Source organism: Cryptomeria japonica, chromosome 4 (assembly GCF_030272615.1).
Source record: "Cryptomeria japonica chromosome 4, Sugi_1.0, whole genome shotgun sequence".
NCBI lineage: Eukaryota > Viridiplantae > Streptophyta > Pinopsida > Cupressales > Cupressaceae > Cryptomeria > Cryptomeria japonica.
In genome coordinates, this window is record NC_081408.1 from 712,770,440 (window position 1) to 712,783,774 (window position 13,335).

Consider the following 13,335-nt stretch of genomic DNA (forward strand, 5'->3'; position numbering starts at 1 on the left):
TCAAAATTTACCATGACAATCATTTATGTAAGTTATTAAATAAACTAAAAATAATATTGTCATTGGTTAAACTACCAATCTGAGGTCTGAGGTCTAGGAAACTGACCATTGATTAGAATTCCCTCCAACAACACCAATATTGATCTTAGATTGTTATATTCAAGCCACGTTTTATAATTTTTTTGAAAAACAAAGGATACAAAAACAGAGCATACACAGAATAAAAACACAGGAATTATAGTGCTGCTGCACAAAATAGAAATTTAACTTTTTATATTGATTAATTCAAACAAATTACATTGCCTCTTCTCAGGCTTCCCCTCGGGCTCAATCTCAGACAACAATAAGCTTCTCTTTTTATAGAGGACTTGGCCGTTACAGTAAACTATGACATGCATTACATGCAAATTCATCCAATCTGATGACAGACAGATCAACAATGAGATGAAGCACTATTTGTTTCATACATTTCATGTATTACCTGCATCAGGGCTTATCTAACCTCAATGCAAACTAAATATATTATTGAATCAATATATAATTAAGCCACAAACTGTAGCATGGCAGTGATAGTGCATGACGGTGACTCAGCTGCGATGGAACTGCATTTTCCATAAATTAAGTCTTCCAACACTCCCCTTTAATTTCAACCATGAATGCTTCAGCATACTCAACCTCCCCTGGTAGTGACTACAGTCTTTTTCTTTTGTCTCTTTCTGATATCCATAACCAAGTCTTCTGACTTTCTCCAATATTTTATTTGCCTGATAACTTCTAACCATCGCTTGATCTTTAGATCATTCCTTTCTTTTTACTTCCTCCAACTGCTAGAGCTCTTCTTGATCTTCCTAGGTCTTTTTTATCTTACTTTTCGTGGCGGCTTTTTACTAGCCATAATCTTCCTCCTTGTCTTCTAACATTAAACTAGAAACATTCTTTACTATTTCAGCTACGACTGGATCAACTTCTACTTTGCCATAATATTCTATCTCTTGTTGGCTGTGATCTTTTTTCTCTTGTTTGACTTCAAACACGCACTTTATCTCATCATCTGCTTTCTTATTGTTCTCCAAATTTTTCAGCTGTTGGGATAGTTTCTTCAAACACCTAACCTGTAGTCTTTAGACCTTTCTCTTTCTCACGATCACCTTGGGATCTTGCACTTTATCTCTAACCAATTCAAATTTGAGGTAGTTTTGGGTTACCACGAACCATCACATTAAGTGGTTTCTAGCTGACCACAAATCTCACATACAAGTGGTTTCATATGACCACAAAAAACTAATCATTGCTCTTTGCTTCTGCAAGATTTCCTCTTATTTTCAGTTGCTCCTTCCTGCTATCGCAATTTCCTCACATTACCCACAATCTGACTAGCAATGCAGGCTCTCCCTCCTTAACCTCATGCATGGCTAGCAATGCAGGCTCTCCCTACTCGTTAAAACGATTTCCAAATCTCTACAATCTCCAAAGCTCTTGGCAATAGCAGACTCCTTCTGACTACTACGTTCACACCAAGATCTTCAATGTCTTCACCATTAGATTCTTCAGAACCGGTCTCTTTCTTTCTTTTCTCCAATGTCTTCAGACTTCACAACCTTAGTGGCTTCTGATAAATTAATTCTCCTTTGAACCAGCTACAGCTGAATAATCTCCTTTCTGAACTCTCTCACAACCTCCTTATCTTCCATGCTTGGTTACTTGACAGTTGCGGCTGTGTACTTCTGCAGACCCCTTTCCTTCTTCAACTTTCTTCATTCGTTTACTAGACTTTCCCATTAGAACAATTTGAAATTTTGTTTTTACCTAATATTATAGCTTCACAATCTTCCTTGACTTCAGGGACTTCTTCACACAATTTGTCTTCTCACAATTTAATTGTAGCCTCTTATTTTGGCAACTTTCTCTTATTCCTCCGATCTCTTTTCACCTTAGAACAGCAAAAACTTTGACTTTTCTAATTGTTCAGCTAGCAAAAACTTTGACTTTCTTCTTCTTTGTCGTGGATGCAGACCATGCAATGACTGGGTAATAAATTTGTCTCCTGTGGATTCTTTAACCCTTCTATCTTCAGCCTTCTCTGCCTCTTTTCTTTGGCAGTCTTCCTATCACCCAAGATTCTAACCTCTTCACCTAGCTCGCCAAGTCCTCTATAAAAAGAGAGGCTTATTGCTGTCTAAGATTGAGCCCGAGGGGAAGCCTGAGAAGAGGCAATGCAATCTGTTTGAATTAATCAATAAAAAAGGTTAAATTTCTATTTTGTGCAGCAGCACTATAATTCCTGAGTTTTTTCTGTGTATGCTCTGTTTTTGTATCCTCTGTTTTTCATATTGGTATCAGAGCGCAGGTGTGAAGAGAAAGATTGCCGAAGTATTGGAGAATTTTCAGATTGCAAAGGAGATTGTCGTTCTCCAAAGATTATTTGAAGATAGCTATTGAAAGTGACGCTGTGTGCAAACAAGATTACAAGAAAATTTGTTTGAAGATTGCATGAAAGACACGTGTTTGACGTGAAGAGACCATTGTGCTGCAGCACCCAAAACATATTTTTATTGCTTGCAAAAATCAGATTACATCTTCCCTGTTTTATAAGGGAGTTCAGAATATTCTACAATGAAATAACTTCAAGAGATCTGAAAAATACTACATGAAAGAATTAGTTTTGCATGACCCGGAATAATGGTAAACTGGAAGTTAAACAATGGCTAACTGACTAACTTTGCATATAATCATTTTCATGCATAATCTATTGCATGGTCGTGCATCATCTTGCATGCGGGAGGAATTACTGATACTTCAACATTCCCCCTTAATTTCAACCCCAGATGCTACTCTTGACTGCTCTCTTCTTTTGTCAAATTCTTTGTCTCCAGAATTTCTCAAACTAACTCTTGATCTACCAATCTTCATATGCAATTCTTGATAATAATGCCATTCATCTGGCTTCTCCCACTGCTACAACAGTCCTTGAAAACTTCAATTTGAATTTTCTTATTACTTCACTTTCTGTAGACATCTTACAAGACAATATTTTCCTTTCACCAAAACATAAAGGCTTATCTAAACTCAATGCAAACTAAATCTATTATTGAATCAATATATAATTAGGCCGCAAACTGTAGCATGGCGGTGACAGTGCATGACGGTGACTCAGTTGCGGTGGAACTGCATTTTCCATGAAGTCCAACGAAACATCATTTAACTGTTACTCGACTGCTGCATGGTGGGAGAAATTAAGTTTTCCCACATTTTTAACAAAATGGACTCTTCTTTAAATTAAGAAACTCATATATCATTTTTCATAAATAATAAAAAAAAACATACCAATACACCTCACAAAAACTTCAATTAAACAAAACAAAATTGTTCTGCCACTCTTCACTGCTTTGCAGCACTTGTTTCAAAACTCAAAAACTCTGATAGCTACTCAAAACTATTCTTACGAAAATGAAAAATTAATATTGCCTCAAAATTGATATGGATTTTAAAGAATCCTCGACAGTTTTTCCCAAAATCAGTAATATGCACTACATAAAAGTAGTGAATCTGAAATCTAAGCTAAACAAAAATGTAAATGCATATCAAATGACATTATCCTCTTATTGAAATGTAAAAATGAAATAAGCACATGCTATTGCAATGAATCTGCAATATATAAGCTACACAAAAATGTGAGTATGAGGCCAACTGTACGGTGTACACCCACATGTAGGATTGCATCTGTAAGTTAAAACAGATATGAAGTAAAACAATCCAAATATATTGTCCATTGGATTTTATTTTGTTTTGTAATCTAAAAATAGATTTGATTACAAACTGTAGCATGGCGGTGATAGTGCATGACGGTGACTCAGTTGCGGTGGAACTGCATTTTCCATAAAATCCAACGAAACATCATTTAACTGTTACTCGATTGCTGCATGGTGGGAGAAATTAAGTCTTCCAACACTCCCCTTTAATTTCAACCATGAATGTTTCAGCATACTCAACCTCCCTTGGTAGTGACTACAGTCTTTTTCTTTTGTCTCTTTCTAATATCCATAACCAAGTCTTCTGACTTTCTCCAATATTTTATTTGCTTGATAACTTCTAACCATCGCTTGATCTTCAGATCATTCCTTTCTTTTTACTTCCTCCAACTGCTAGAGCTCTTCTTGATCTTCCTAGATTTTTTTATCTTACTTTTCGTGGCGGCTTTTACTAGCCACAATCTTCCTCCTTGTCTTCTAACATTAAACTAGAAACTTTCTTTACTATTTCAGCTACGACTGGATCAACTTCTACTTTGCCATAATATTCTATCTCTTGTTGTCTTTTTTCTCTTGTTTGACTTCAAACACGCACTTTATCTCATCATCTGCTTTCTTATTGTTCTCCAAATTATTCAACTGTTGGGATAGTTTCTTCAAACACCTAACCTGTAGTCTTTAGACCTTTCTCTTTCTCATGATCACCTTGAGATCTTGCACCTTATCTCTAACCAATTCAAATTTGAGGTGGTTTTGGGTTACCACGAACCATCACATTAAGTGGTTTCTAGCTGACCACAAATCTCACATACAAGTGGTTTCATATGACCACAAAAAGCTAATCATTGCTCTTTCCTTCTGCAAGATTTCCTCTTATTTTCAGTTGCTCCTTCCTGCTGCTCCTTCCTGCTATAGCAATTTCCTCACATTACCCACAATCTAACTAGCAATGCAGGCTCTCCCTCCTTAACCTCATGCATGGCTAGCAATGCAGGCTCTCCCTACTTGTTAAAACGATTTCCAAATCTCTGCAATCTCCAAAGCTCTTGGCAATAGCAGACTCCTTCTGACTACTACGTTCACACCAAGATCTTCAATGTCTTCACCATTAGATTCTTCAGAACCGGTCTCTTTCTTTCTTTTCTCCAATGTCTTCAGATTTCACAACCTTAGTGGCTTCTGATAAATTAATTCTCCTTTGAACCAGCTACAGCTGAATAATCTCCTTTCTGAATTCTCTCACAACCTCCTTATCTTCCATGCTTGGTTACTTGACAGTTGCGGCCGTGTACTTCTGCGGACCCCTTTCCTTCTTCAACTTTCTTCATTCGTTTACTAGACGTTCCCATTAGAACAATTTGAAATTTTGTTTTTACCTAATATTATAGCTTCACAATCTTCCTTGACTTCAGGGACTTCTTCACACAGAAGACAAATTAATTGCAGCCTCTTATTTTGGCAACTTTCTCTTATTCCTCCGATCTCTTTTCACCTTAGAACAGCAAAAACTTTGACTTTTGTAATTGTTCAGCTAGCAAAAACTTTGACTTTCTTCTTCTTTGTCGTGGATGCAGACCATGCAATGATACTGGGTATTAAATTTGTCTCCTGTGGATTCTTTAACCCTTCTATCTTCAGCCTTCTCTGCCTCTTTTCTTTGGCAGTCTTCCTATCACCCAAGATTCTAACCTCTTCACCTAGCTCGCCAAGTCCTCTCTAAAAAGAGAGGCTTATTGCTGTCTAAGATTGAGCCCGAGGGGAAGCCTGAAAAGAGGCAATGCAATCTATTTGAATTAATCAATAAAAAAGGTTAAATTTCTATTTTGTGCAGCAGCACTATAATTCCTGAGTTTTTTCTGTGTATGCTCTGTTTTTGTATCCTCTGTTTTTCATATTGGTATCAGAGCGCAGGTGTGAAGAGAAAGATTGCCGAAGGTATTGGAGAATTGTCAGATTGCAAAGGAGGTTGTCGTTCTCCAAAGATTATTTGAAGAATGCTATTTGAAGAATGCTATTTGAAGATAGCTATTGAAAGTGACACTGTGTGCAAACAAGATTACATGAAAATTTGTTTGAAGATTGCATGGAAGACACGTGTTTGACGTGAAGAGACCACTGTGCTGCAGCACCCAAAACATATTTTTATTGCTTGCAAAAATCAGATTACATCTTCCCTGTTTTATAAGGGAGTTTAGAATATTCTAGAATGAAATAACTTCAAGAGATCTGAAAAATACTACATGAAAGAATTAGTTTTGCATGACCCGGAACTATGGTAAACTGGAAGTTAAACAATGGCTAACTGACTAACTTTGCATATAATCATTTTCATGCATAATCTATTGCATGGTCGGTGCATCATCTTGCATGCCGGAGGAATTACTGATACTTCAACATTCCCCCTTAATTTCAACCGCAGATGCTACTCTTTGACTGCTCTCTTCTTTTGTCAAATTCTTTGTCTTCAGACTTTCTCAAACTAACTCTTGATCTACCAATCTTCATATGCAATTCTTGATAATAATGCCATTCATCTGGCTTCTCCCACTGCTACAACAGTCCTTCAAAACTTCAATTTGAATTTTCTTATAACTTCACTTTCTGTAGACATCTTACAAGACAATAGTTTCCTTTCACCTAAACATAAAGGCTTATCTAAACTCAATGCAAACTAAATCTATTATTGAATCAATATATAATTAAGCCACAAACTGTAGCATGGCGGTGACGGTGCATGACGGTGACTCAGTTGCGGTGGAACTGCATTTTCCATGAAATCCAACGAAACATCATTTAACTGTTACTCGACTGCTGCATGGTGGGAGAAATTAAGTCTTACAACATTTTTAACAAAATGGACTCTTCTTTAAATTAACAAACTCATATATCATCTTTCATAAATAGTAAAAAAATACATACCAATACACCTGACAAAAACTTCAATTAAACAAAACAAAATTGTTCTGCCACTCATCACTGCTTTGCAGCACTTGTTTCAAAACTAAAAATTCTGACAGCTACTGAAAACTATTCTTACGAAAATGAATAATTAATATTGCCTCAAAATTGATATGGATTTTAAAGAATCCTAGACAGTTTTTCCCAAAATCAGTAATATGCACTACATAAAAGTAGTGAATCTGAAATCTAAGCTAAACAAAAATGTAAATGCATATCAAATGACATTATCCTCTTATTGAAATGAAAAAATGAAATAAGCACATGCTATTGCAATGAATCTGCAATATATAAGCTACACAAAAATGTGAGTATGAGGCCGACTGTACAGTGTACACCCACATGTAGGATTGTATCTGTAACGCAAAACACAGATGAAGCAAAACAATCCAAAAATATTGCCCATTGGATTTTATTTTGTTTTGTAATCTAAAAATAGATTTGATTACAGTTGCGAAGACATAAATAAAAATCTACAGATGCTTTGTATGTGGCATACATCTTTCTTGTGATCACCAAAACTCTTTTCTCAAACTTCTCTCCATTTGAATCGTAGATACAATAGAAAGAAAGAAAACTATTCTTACCCTCTTTGAGAGGAACTTCGCTGCTATTCAGCCCTTTTTTTATTGGGAAAAGAAGCAAATGGAAAAGATATAAGCCTAAGCAAACATACCTTGTTTGGCATTTTTTCCTTCTTCTGTTGATAGATTAGCTATCCATTTTTTATCGTGAATGAGAGCAATATTTGCACCCCTGGTGAATGAATTCTCGCGTCATATATGTATCCCCTAATCTCACTGCTACTCTAAAGCAAATTCTCTTTCCCTGTTTTTTTCCAGTATTTTACTTGTTTCCTCTTGAAGACATTCCTCAAGCGAAGAATTGGAGCATAAACCCATTTCACCTGCAGAAGCAAACAAAAGAAAGCTTCTCTGTTTATCAGATTCACTGTTGCTCAAAAGTAACTTAGCTATTTGCACGGCATCTTCACCATCTGCTTGAGCCGCAAAATGCAGAGCTGTTTTGCCGTCAAAGTCACATTCTTTTAACGGATCAGCTCCCTTCTCAAGAAGCTTTTCAACAACATTCCAATGGCCTCCACTTGCTACTTTGTGCAGTGCTCTTTGACCCATCACGTATGGTGACCCAACATAATTCTTCTTACGCTCTTCTCCTGAAATCACTGAAAGAAGCTCTTCCACCATTTTTAGGTTGCCTCTAGCAGAAGCCACGTGCAAAGGAGTTGTTTGGCTGAAATCTGTTACAAAAACTGGATCTATAGTTGCTGCTTCTAGAAATCTCTGTAGAACAGAGGGTTTTTCATGAGGTCCAGCAACTGCATAATATATAGCACTCTGTCCATCACGATCCTTGGTATCTATCATATTTCTTTTACCCTGTAACAGGAATTCAAAAGATCTAGACCGTCCAAGGAAAACTGCAACATGAAGCACGTTTCTTCCGTATTTATCACCCACTGATGCTTTCTCCCAGATTATAACTCCTTGTTTTCTATCAATCAGTATTCCTTCAATAATTTTTTCTGCCATTCCCTTGGCAGAATAATGAAGTGCTGTCTTTCCTTCATCGTCTGGGTGAAAAGGATTCACTCCTCCATCCAGTAGCTTTTGAACGAGATCCTTCAGCATCTCTGCGATTTTGAGTCCGCTGGATTCATCATTCAGCTCTGCTGTTCTTCCTTTTCGATCTTTTTCAAAGAGCTCTACGGCACTCTCTATGAAGGTTTTTACCAGATTTACAGGCCTTTGATTAATAGAATCTCTCCATTCATATACATTGAAATATTTTAAAAAGTAATTACTAAATATGTAAGCGATGACGATTGAATCGAAGCACGTAACGTGGGCACTCTTTATTGGAGAGTTAATCGATGAATATAAATATTATTTTTTTACTATACAATCGCACATCTCGCCTGTACATCTATGGAAAAATCCATGAATTCATCGAGAGCTGAGCTGTCCCATTAATTATCCATGAATATTTTAAGATACAATTACAGGCAGGTCACATGGCGGACCGTAGTGTAGTCCATGGGAAAAGGTTTGAAGAGAGTATGACGCCAGTAAATCTGCCACTATCTTTTAAACTAATACAAAATTTGTATTTCTAGGCGTTGTCTGATTAGTTCATTATCAGCGAATCTTTGGAAACATAAAACAAATGCTTGATTAAACGGTAAGGAGACAAATTTTATTAAATAATTTAAATCAATAGAGTCTACTGGATCGTTTGACAGTTATGTTTAAATGGTCTTGTTGGCTTTTGGATTTATCATAATCATGCATCGGCAATTTCATGCAATTAATTAAGTTATGTTTAAAGTAAGTATATAACTAAGTTATGTTTAAATTAAGTATACAAAATTTGTTATACTTAGACATTGATTAGGTACAAATTTATCAATGGATCTTTTGAAACATATATTAAATGTTGGATTAACTGTTAATGATGTCACAATTTATTAAATAATTCAAAGGATTTTGACAGGTAATAATTAGACTAACTATTAATGATGTCACATTTTATTAAATAATTCAAAGGATTTGACAGGTAATAATGACACTTTTTAATTTATGTGTTGACCATTTAATAAATTTTATTTTTAATGGAAGTTTGTTCACAATTTGATGTTGGAGTCTTTGCACTTAGTAAGACTTATCCACGATGAGCTTATTAAGAATCTTTCAACTTCATAAGAAACAAAAGATCCATTAAAAATACTTTATTTTTAAAATATATTCAATTACAAAATTTATATATTAATATTATATATTTTCTTTTTCTTTTGATAAGATCAAAGAAAATTAATATAGCATTTATTCAGACACAAGAAAGTAAATAATTAATTAAAAAGTTTGATTATAATAATTTATTTGTTATATATAAATAATATATTGTTAACATATATATTATAACATTTATAATTGAAGATATTTTATTGAAACATAACACAATCAATTAAAATCACTGATAAACATTAAATATAAAACTCTTTATATATAAATGAATCAAATCGTACATGCCTGTAATCTTTCAGAAATATTTGTTTATGTATATAGAAATGAGAAAACAATCAGAATCAGAAATCATTTGACTCTGAACGTAGATATTGGTTTATGTGTGATTTGTAGAAATGTGGCAAAATTCAAATATTGCTCTGCTGCAAATCAATTGAGGTTCCTTTGGTCCCACTCAACATATTGCTACATAATTGGCAGAGCATATATATAACATTGGAAGAGAAAATAATATTGTATCTGATTATATTCTTTTGCCACAATTTGGTCACATCCTCACGTCTTCTGCTGGTGCTCCAAATAGACCTTACAAGTGTTGATAAATGTACAGTTGGGTGATGCTCTCTAGTGTGGGTGCGCTATTGGTGGATCTGAGAATGCTATTCATGAGATCTTAGGAATGGGCTCCTATCTTATGTTCTTAATGTTTCAATTCTGCAGACTTGACTTGTGGACCTAGCCTCCACTATATAATGGACTTGACCGACATTTTAGAATTTGGTGGTCAATTTTGTCTCAAGTACAGTGGAGCTGGGAAGATAGCAATTGACAGGTAACTAGTCATGATGATTTTCGTGCTTTTAGATCAATTTGCAGGGTCCATATGTCTGCATGTCCTCACATGGTGAACCTATAGGAGGTGATGTTTATGTTTGGGTGGCATTAATTGTATGGGCCCAATGTGCATATCTGAGGGAGCTTAACCTTGTGTTGGGTTGCCATTTAATGTTTGAAGAATGAATTACTTGTTGATTTCATGGGCCCATTGCATGCCAATAGCTGGATTTATATGCCTATAGATGTATACCTCAAGGTATTAAAGATGACTATGGCGGCTATGTGTTTGTTAAGAATTTAATGAGATATGATTAAACCATTCTGCTTGTAGAGATGTAAAAGTATCCCAATGTAAAAGTATCTTGTTCGTAGTAACTTGTTAAATAAGGTGATGTTGTTCGTGTTTTTATCAGAGTTCTAATTTAATGTGGATCTTTTTTATTGTAAGATAAAATATGATTGTGTTCTTTTATTGTAAGTGAAATAAGTATTAAAACGTAAGATTGTTGTATCTTGTAGAGATTTCAAATAAAAATATTGGATATTTTCATTTGTCATGATCTTGAAATTCTGCAAGATACATCAACTTTATGTTTTAACATTTATTACAATAAAAAGATAGAATCATACATATAATTTAGGTTGGTTATATAATTTGGGTTGCTTATTATTAGATTCAATTAAGCCTTGTCTAGGGTGTCAATTTTATTAGTTCAATTTTTAATTTTTTTAATGCATTTATAGGTTACTTTGATAGCTTACAAGTAGAGAGTGTATTGTAATGTTAAAGCTTCTTCATGGTTTAAGGGTGAAAGTTCATAGTTGTGTCTCTTTATAGATCAACATAATGGTTTCATGAAAAAATGTCACCTACAAATATTTTTTGTCGAAAGAGGTTTTTTTTAATATTTGTGGTGTTGCGTCTTGCACATATATTATTAGGTGAAACTTTTTTTGCTAAATTGATTTTGTGTTGTTTGTTGAATGTACACATCCTATTTATCCAAGTGAAATGGGACCTCTTTATTTATTTGAGTATTTAATGAGTTATTTAGTCTAAATATGTCCTTGCATTTGTCTAGTGAATTTGATCTTATTTTACATCTTAGTTGGTCTACTCATTCTAGCCATACAATATTGAATGCTTTGTATGGTTTGAGTATCCAATGTTCATACAATTTATAAGTTCACTTGGTCATTATTTAGGAGGTGTGTAGTTGATTTTTGTAAATTCATTTAGTGGAAATAGCTCCTTTTTGAATGGGCTCGACTAATCTATCCATCCCTTGCTGAGAGAAGTGCCTTGATTATTTTGATTTCCTAGAAAGAAGTGATACATTTTGGAACTATGTTATAGGCTTTGGATTTTGGTACCTCTTGTGAATTGGTTTTTTATGTCATGTGCCTAGGAAGGTTATCGAGTCATCAATGGTGCAAGTAGGTAAATTGTTCACCTTGAATAACTCAACTAACAAGACACTTGTAAGTTATAGCTTGGTATTGTCTATTGATGGTCAAGAAAGATGGATTGATGCATTTTAGTTACAATTATTTTAAGGTTCTTGATAAGAATTATTGGGTATCATATGCTTTTAAAATCTTTTGTTTCCATTTACAGTGGTTATATCTAGCTTGAGATTAAATTTGTTCAAGGCAAATATTCATATATAAGTCTCCTTTGGAAATCTTATGCTCAGATAGGATGTTATTATTTTATTTGGGCAATCTTATACCTTCCTTGGTTATCTATCCTCCCTTTTAAAATTCTCATCTATTCTAAGGACCTATTCAAACTCTCAATTCAATAAAGAGTTTTTGTGACAATCCAAAAAGCTTTTAAAAAACTTAAAAGTCTTTGAAATAGATTTTGATTTATTTATTTTTCATTTCACTGAAGGGATGCAAACTACCTATTCCAATTTGAAGTCCTTCCTTTATTTATTTTTCTTAGACCTTAGCCACTTATACCTCTATTAATTTTCTAGCCTTTACACTATAATTTTACATTACCCTTCATTCTAAATTTGAGGGTTTTCTCTCATTGGAAACTTTCATCTAGCCATCATAAATGGTTGGTAACTACTCCTCCATTAATTAGCCTTATGTAAAGCCATAAGAGTGTTGTTTTAAATAACTAAAATTTCCACTACATAGGAAAACACATGTGGAGTCATCTTAGAACAATACAATACAATACAATACTTATGCCAATCATCTAAATCAATATTTTTTCTTGAAAAAACTTAATATATTGTTTGGAGAAATCCTTTAATTTTTTGCTTTTACATACATAATACATTTTGTTTTAATTAAATTTTCTTTAATGTTAATTCATAAGTCTCTTATCTACTTATGTTTATCATGGACTTTGAACTCATAATTTTGTCTGAGAAAATAAAAGATAAGTTGTACGATTATATGTTTGTGCAAGGTTTGTGGGGACAAAAATGCATACAAATTGTCATAGTTAGATCGAGGAATCATAGGCTCTTGAGGCCATCCATGAATATATATATTAGATAGTTGAGATCTAATCTTCTCCCTCCAAGATTATTCCTTGTTCAAACGCAGTGAGAGTGAGGGGTAATCATCAAAATATTGAGCATACATAAGAGTGATCCAAAATCTCATTCCTCTTCAACCATTAATGATCTTCTCGAAGGACCATGAGACTATTTACCCACCAGCCTAACTGAACAAATAGAATTCCCCATTAGAATAGTAGGGGCTAGGTAAGGTGTAAATTTCCTTGTAAACTTTATGATGAGTTATCATGTTTAATGAATTTGACACTAAGATTTATTGTATGTGATATTTACATTTGTATGATCTAATGCCTTCTTTTATTTTGGTATTTGTAGGAGGGATTACATTGAGCTATAATGTCACATGAACCAATAAGGTGTCTAAAATAATGGTCATATTTCAAAAGGGATTATTATGGCTAGGGTAACATGAAAGGGAGGTAGTCTACTCTAAGCCCTAAAATTTAATTATCCATAAAATTATGTACAAGACATTTACAT

General features: G+C 34.2%; 1 protein-coding gene across 1 annotated transcript; it reads right to left on the reverse strand.

The window, feature by feature from the left end:
* Positions 1-804: 804 nt before the first annotated feature.
* Positions 805-8,593, reverse strand: LOC131047440 (uncharacterized). The gene is made up of 2 exons (XM_059220100.1): positions 7,384-8,593; positions 805-6,299 (listed from the first exon to the last, which is right to left on the reverse strand). The coding sequence occupies exon 1, from the start codon at positions 8,357-8,359 to the stop codon at positions 7,511-7,513; it is 849 nt and encodes a 282-aa protein (XP_059076083.1). The 5' UTR covers positions 8,360-8,593; the 3' UTR covers positions 805-6,299; positions 7,384-7,510.
* Positions 8,594-13,335: the final 4,742 nt, after the last annotated feature.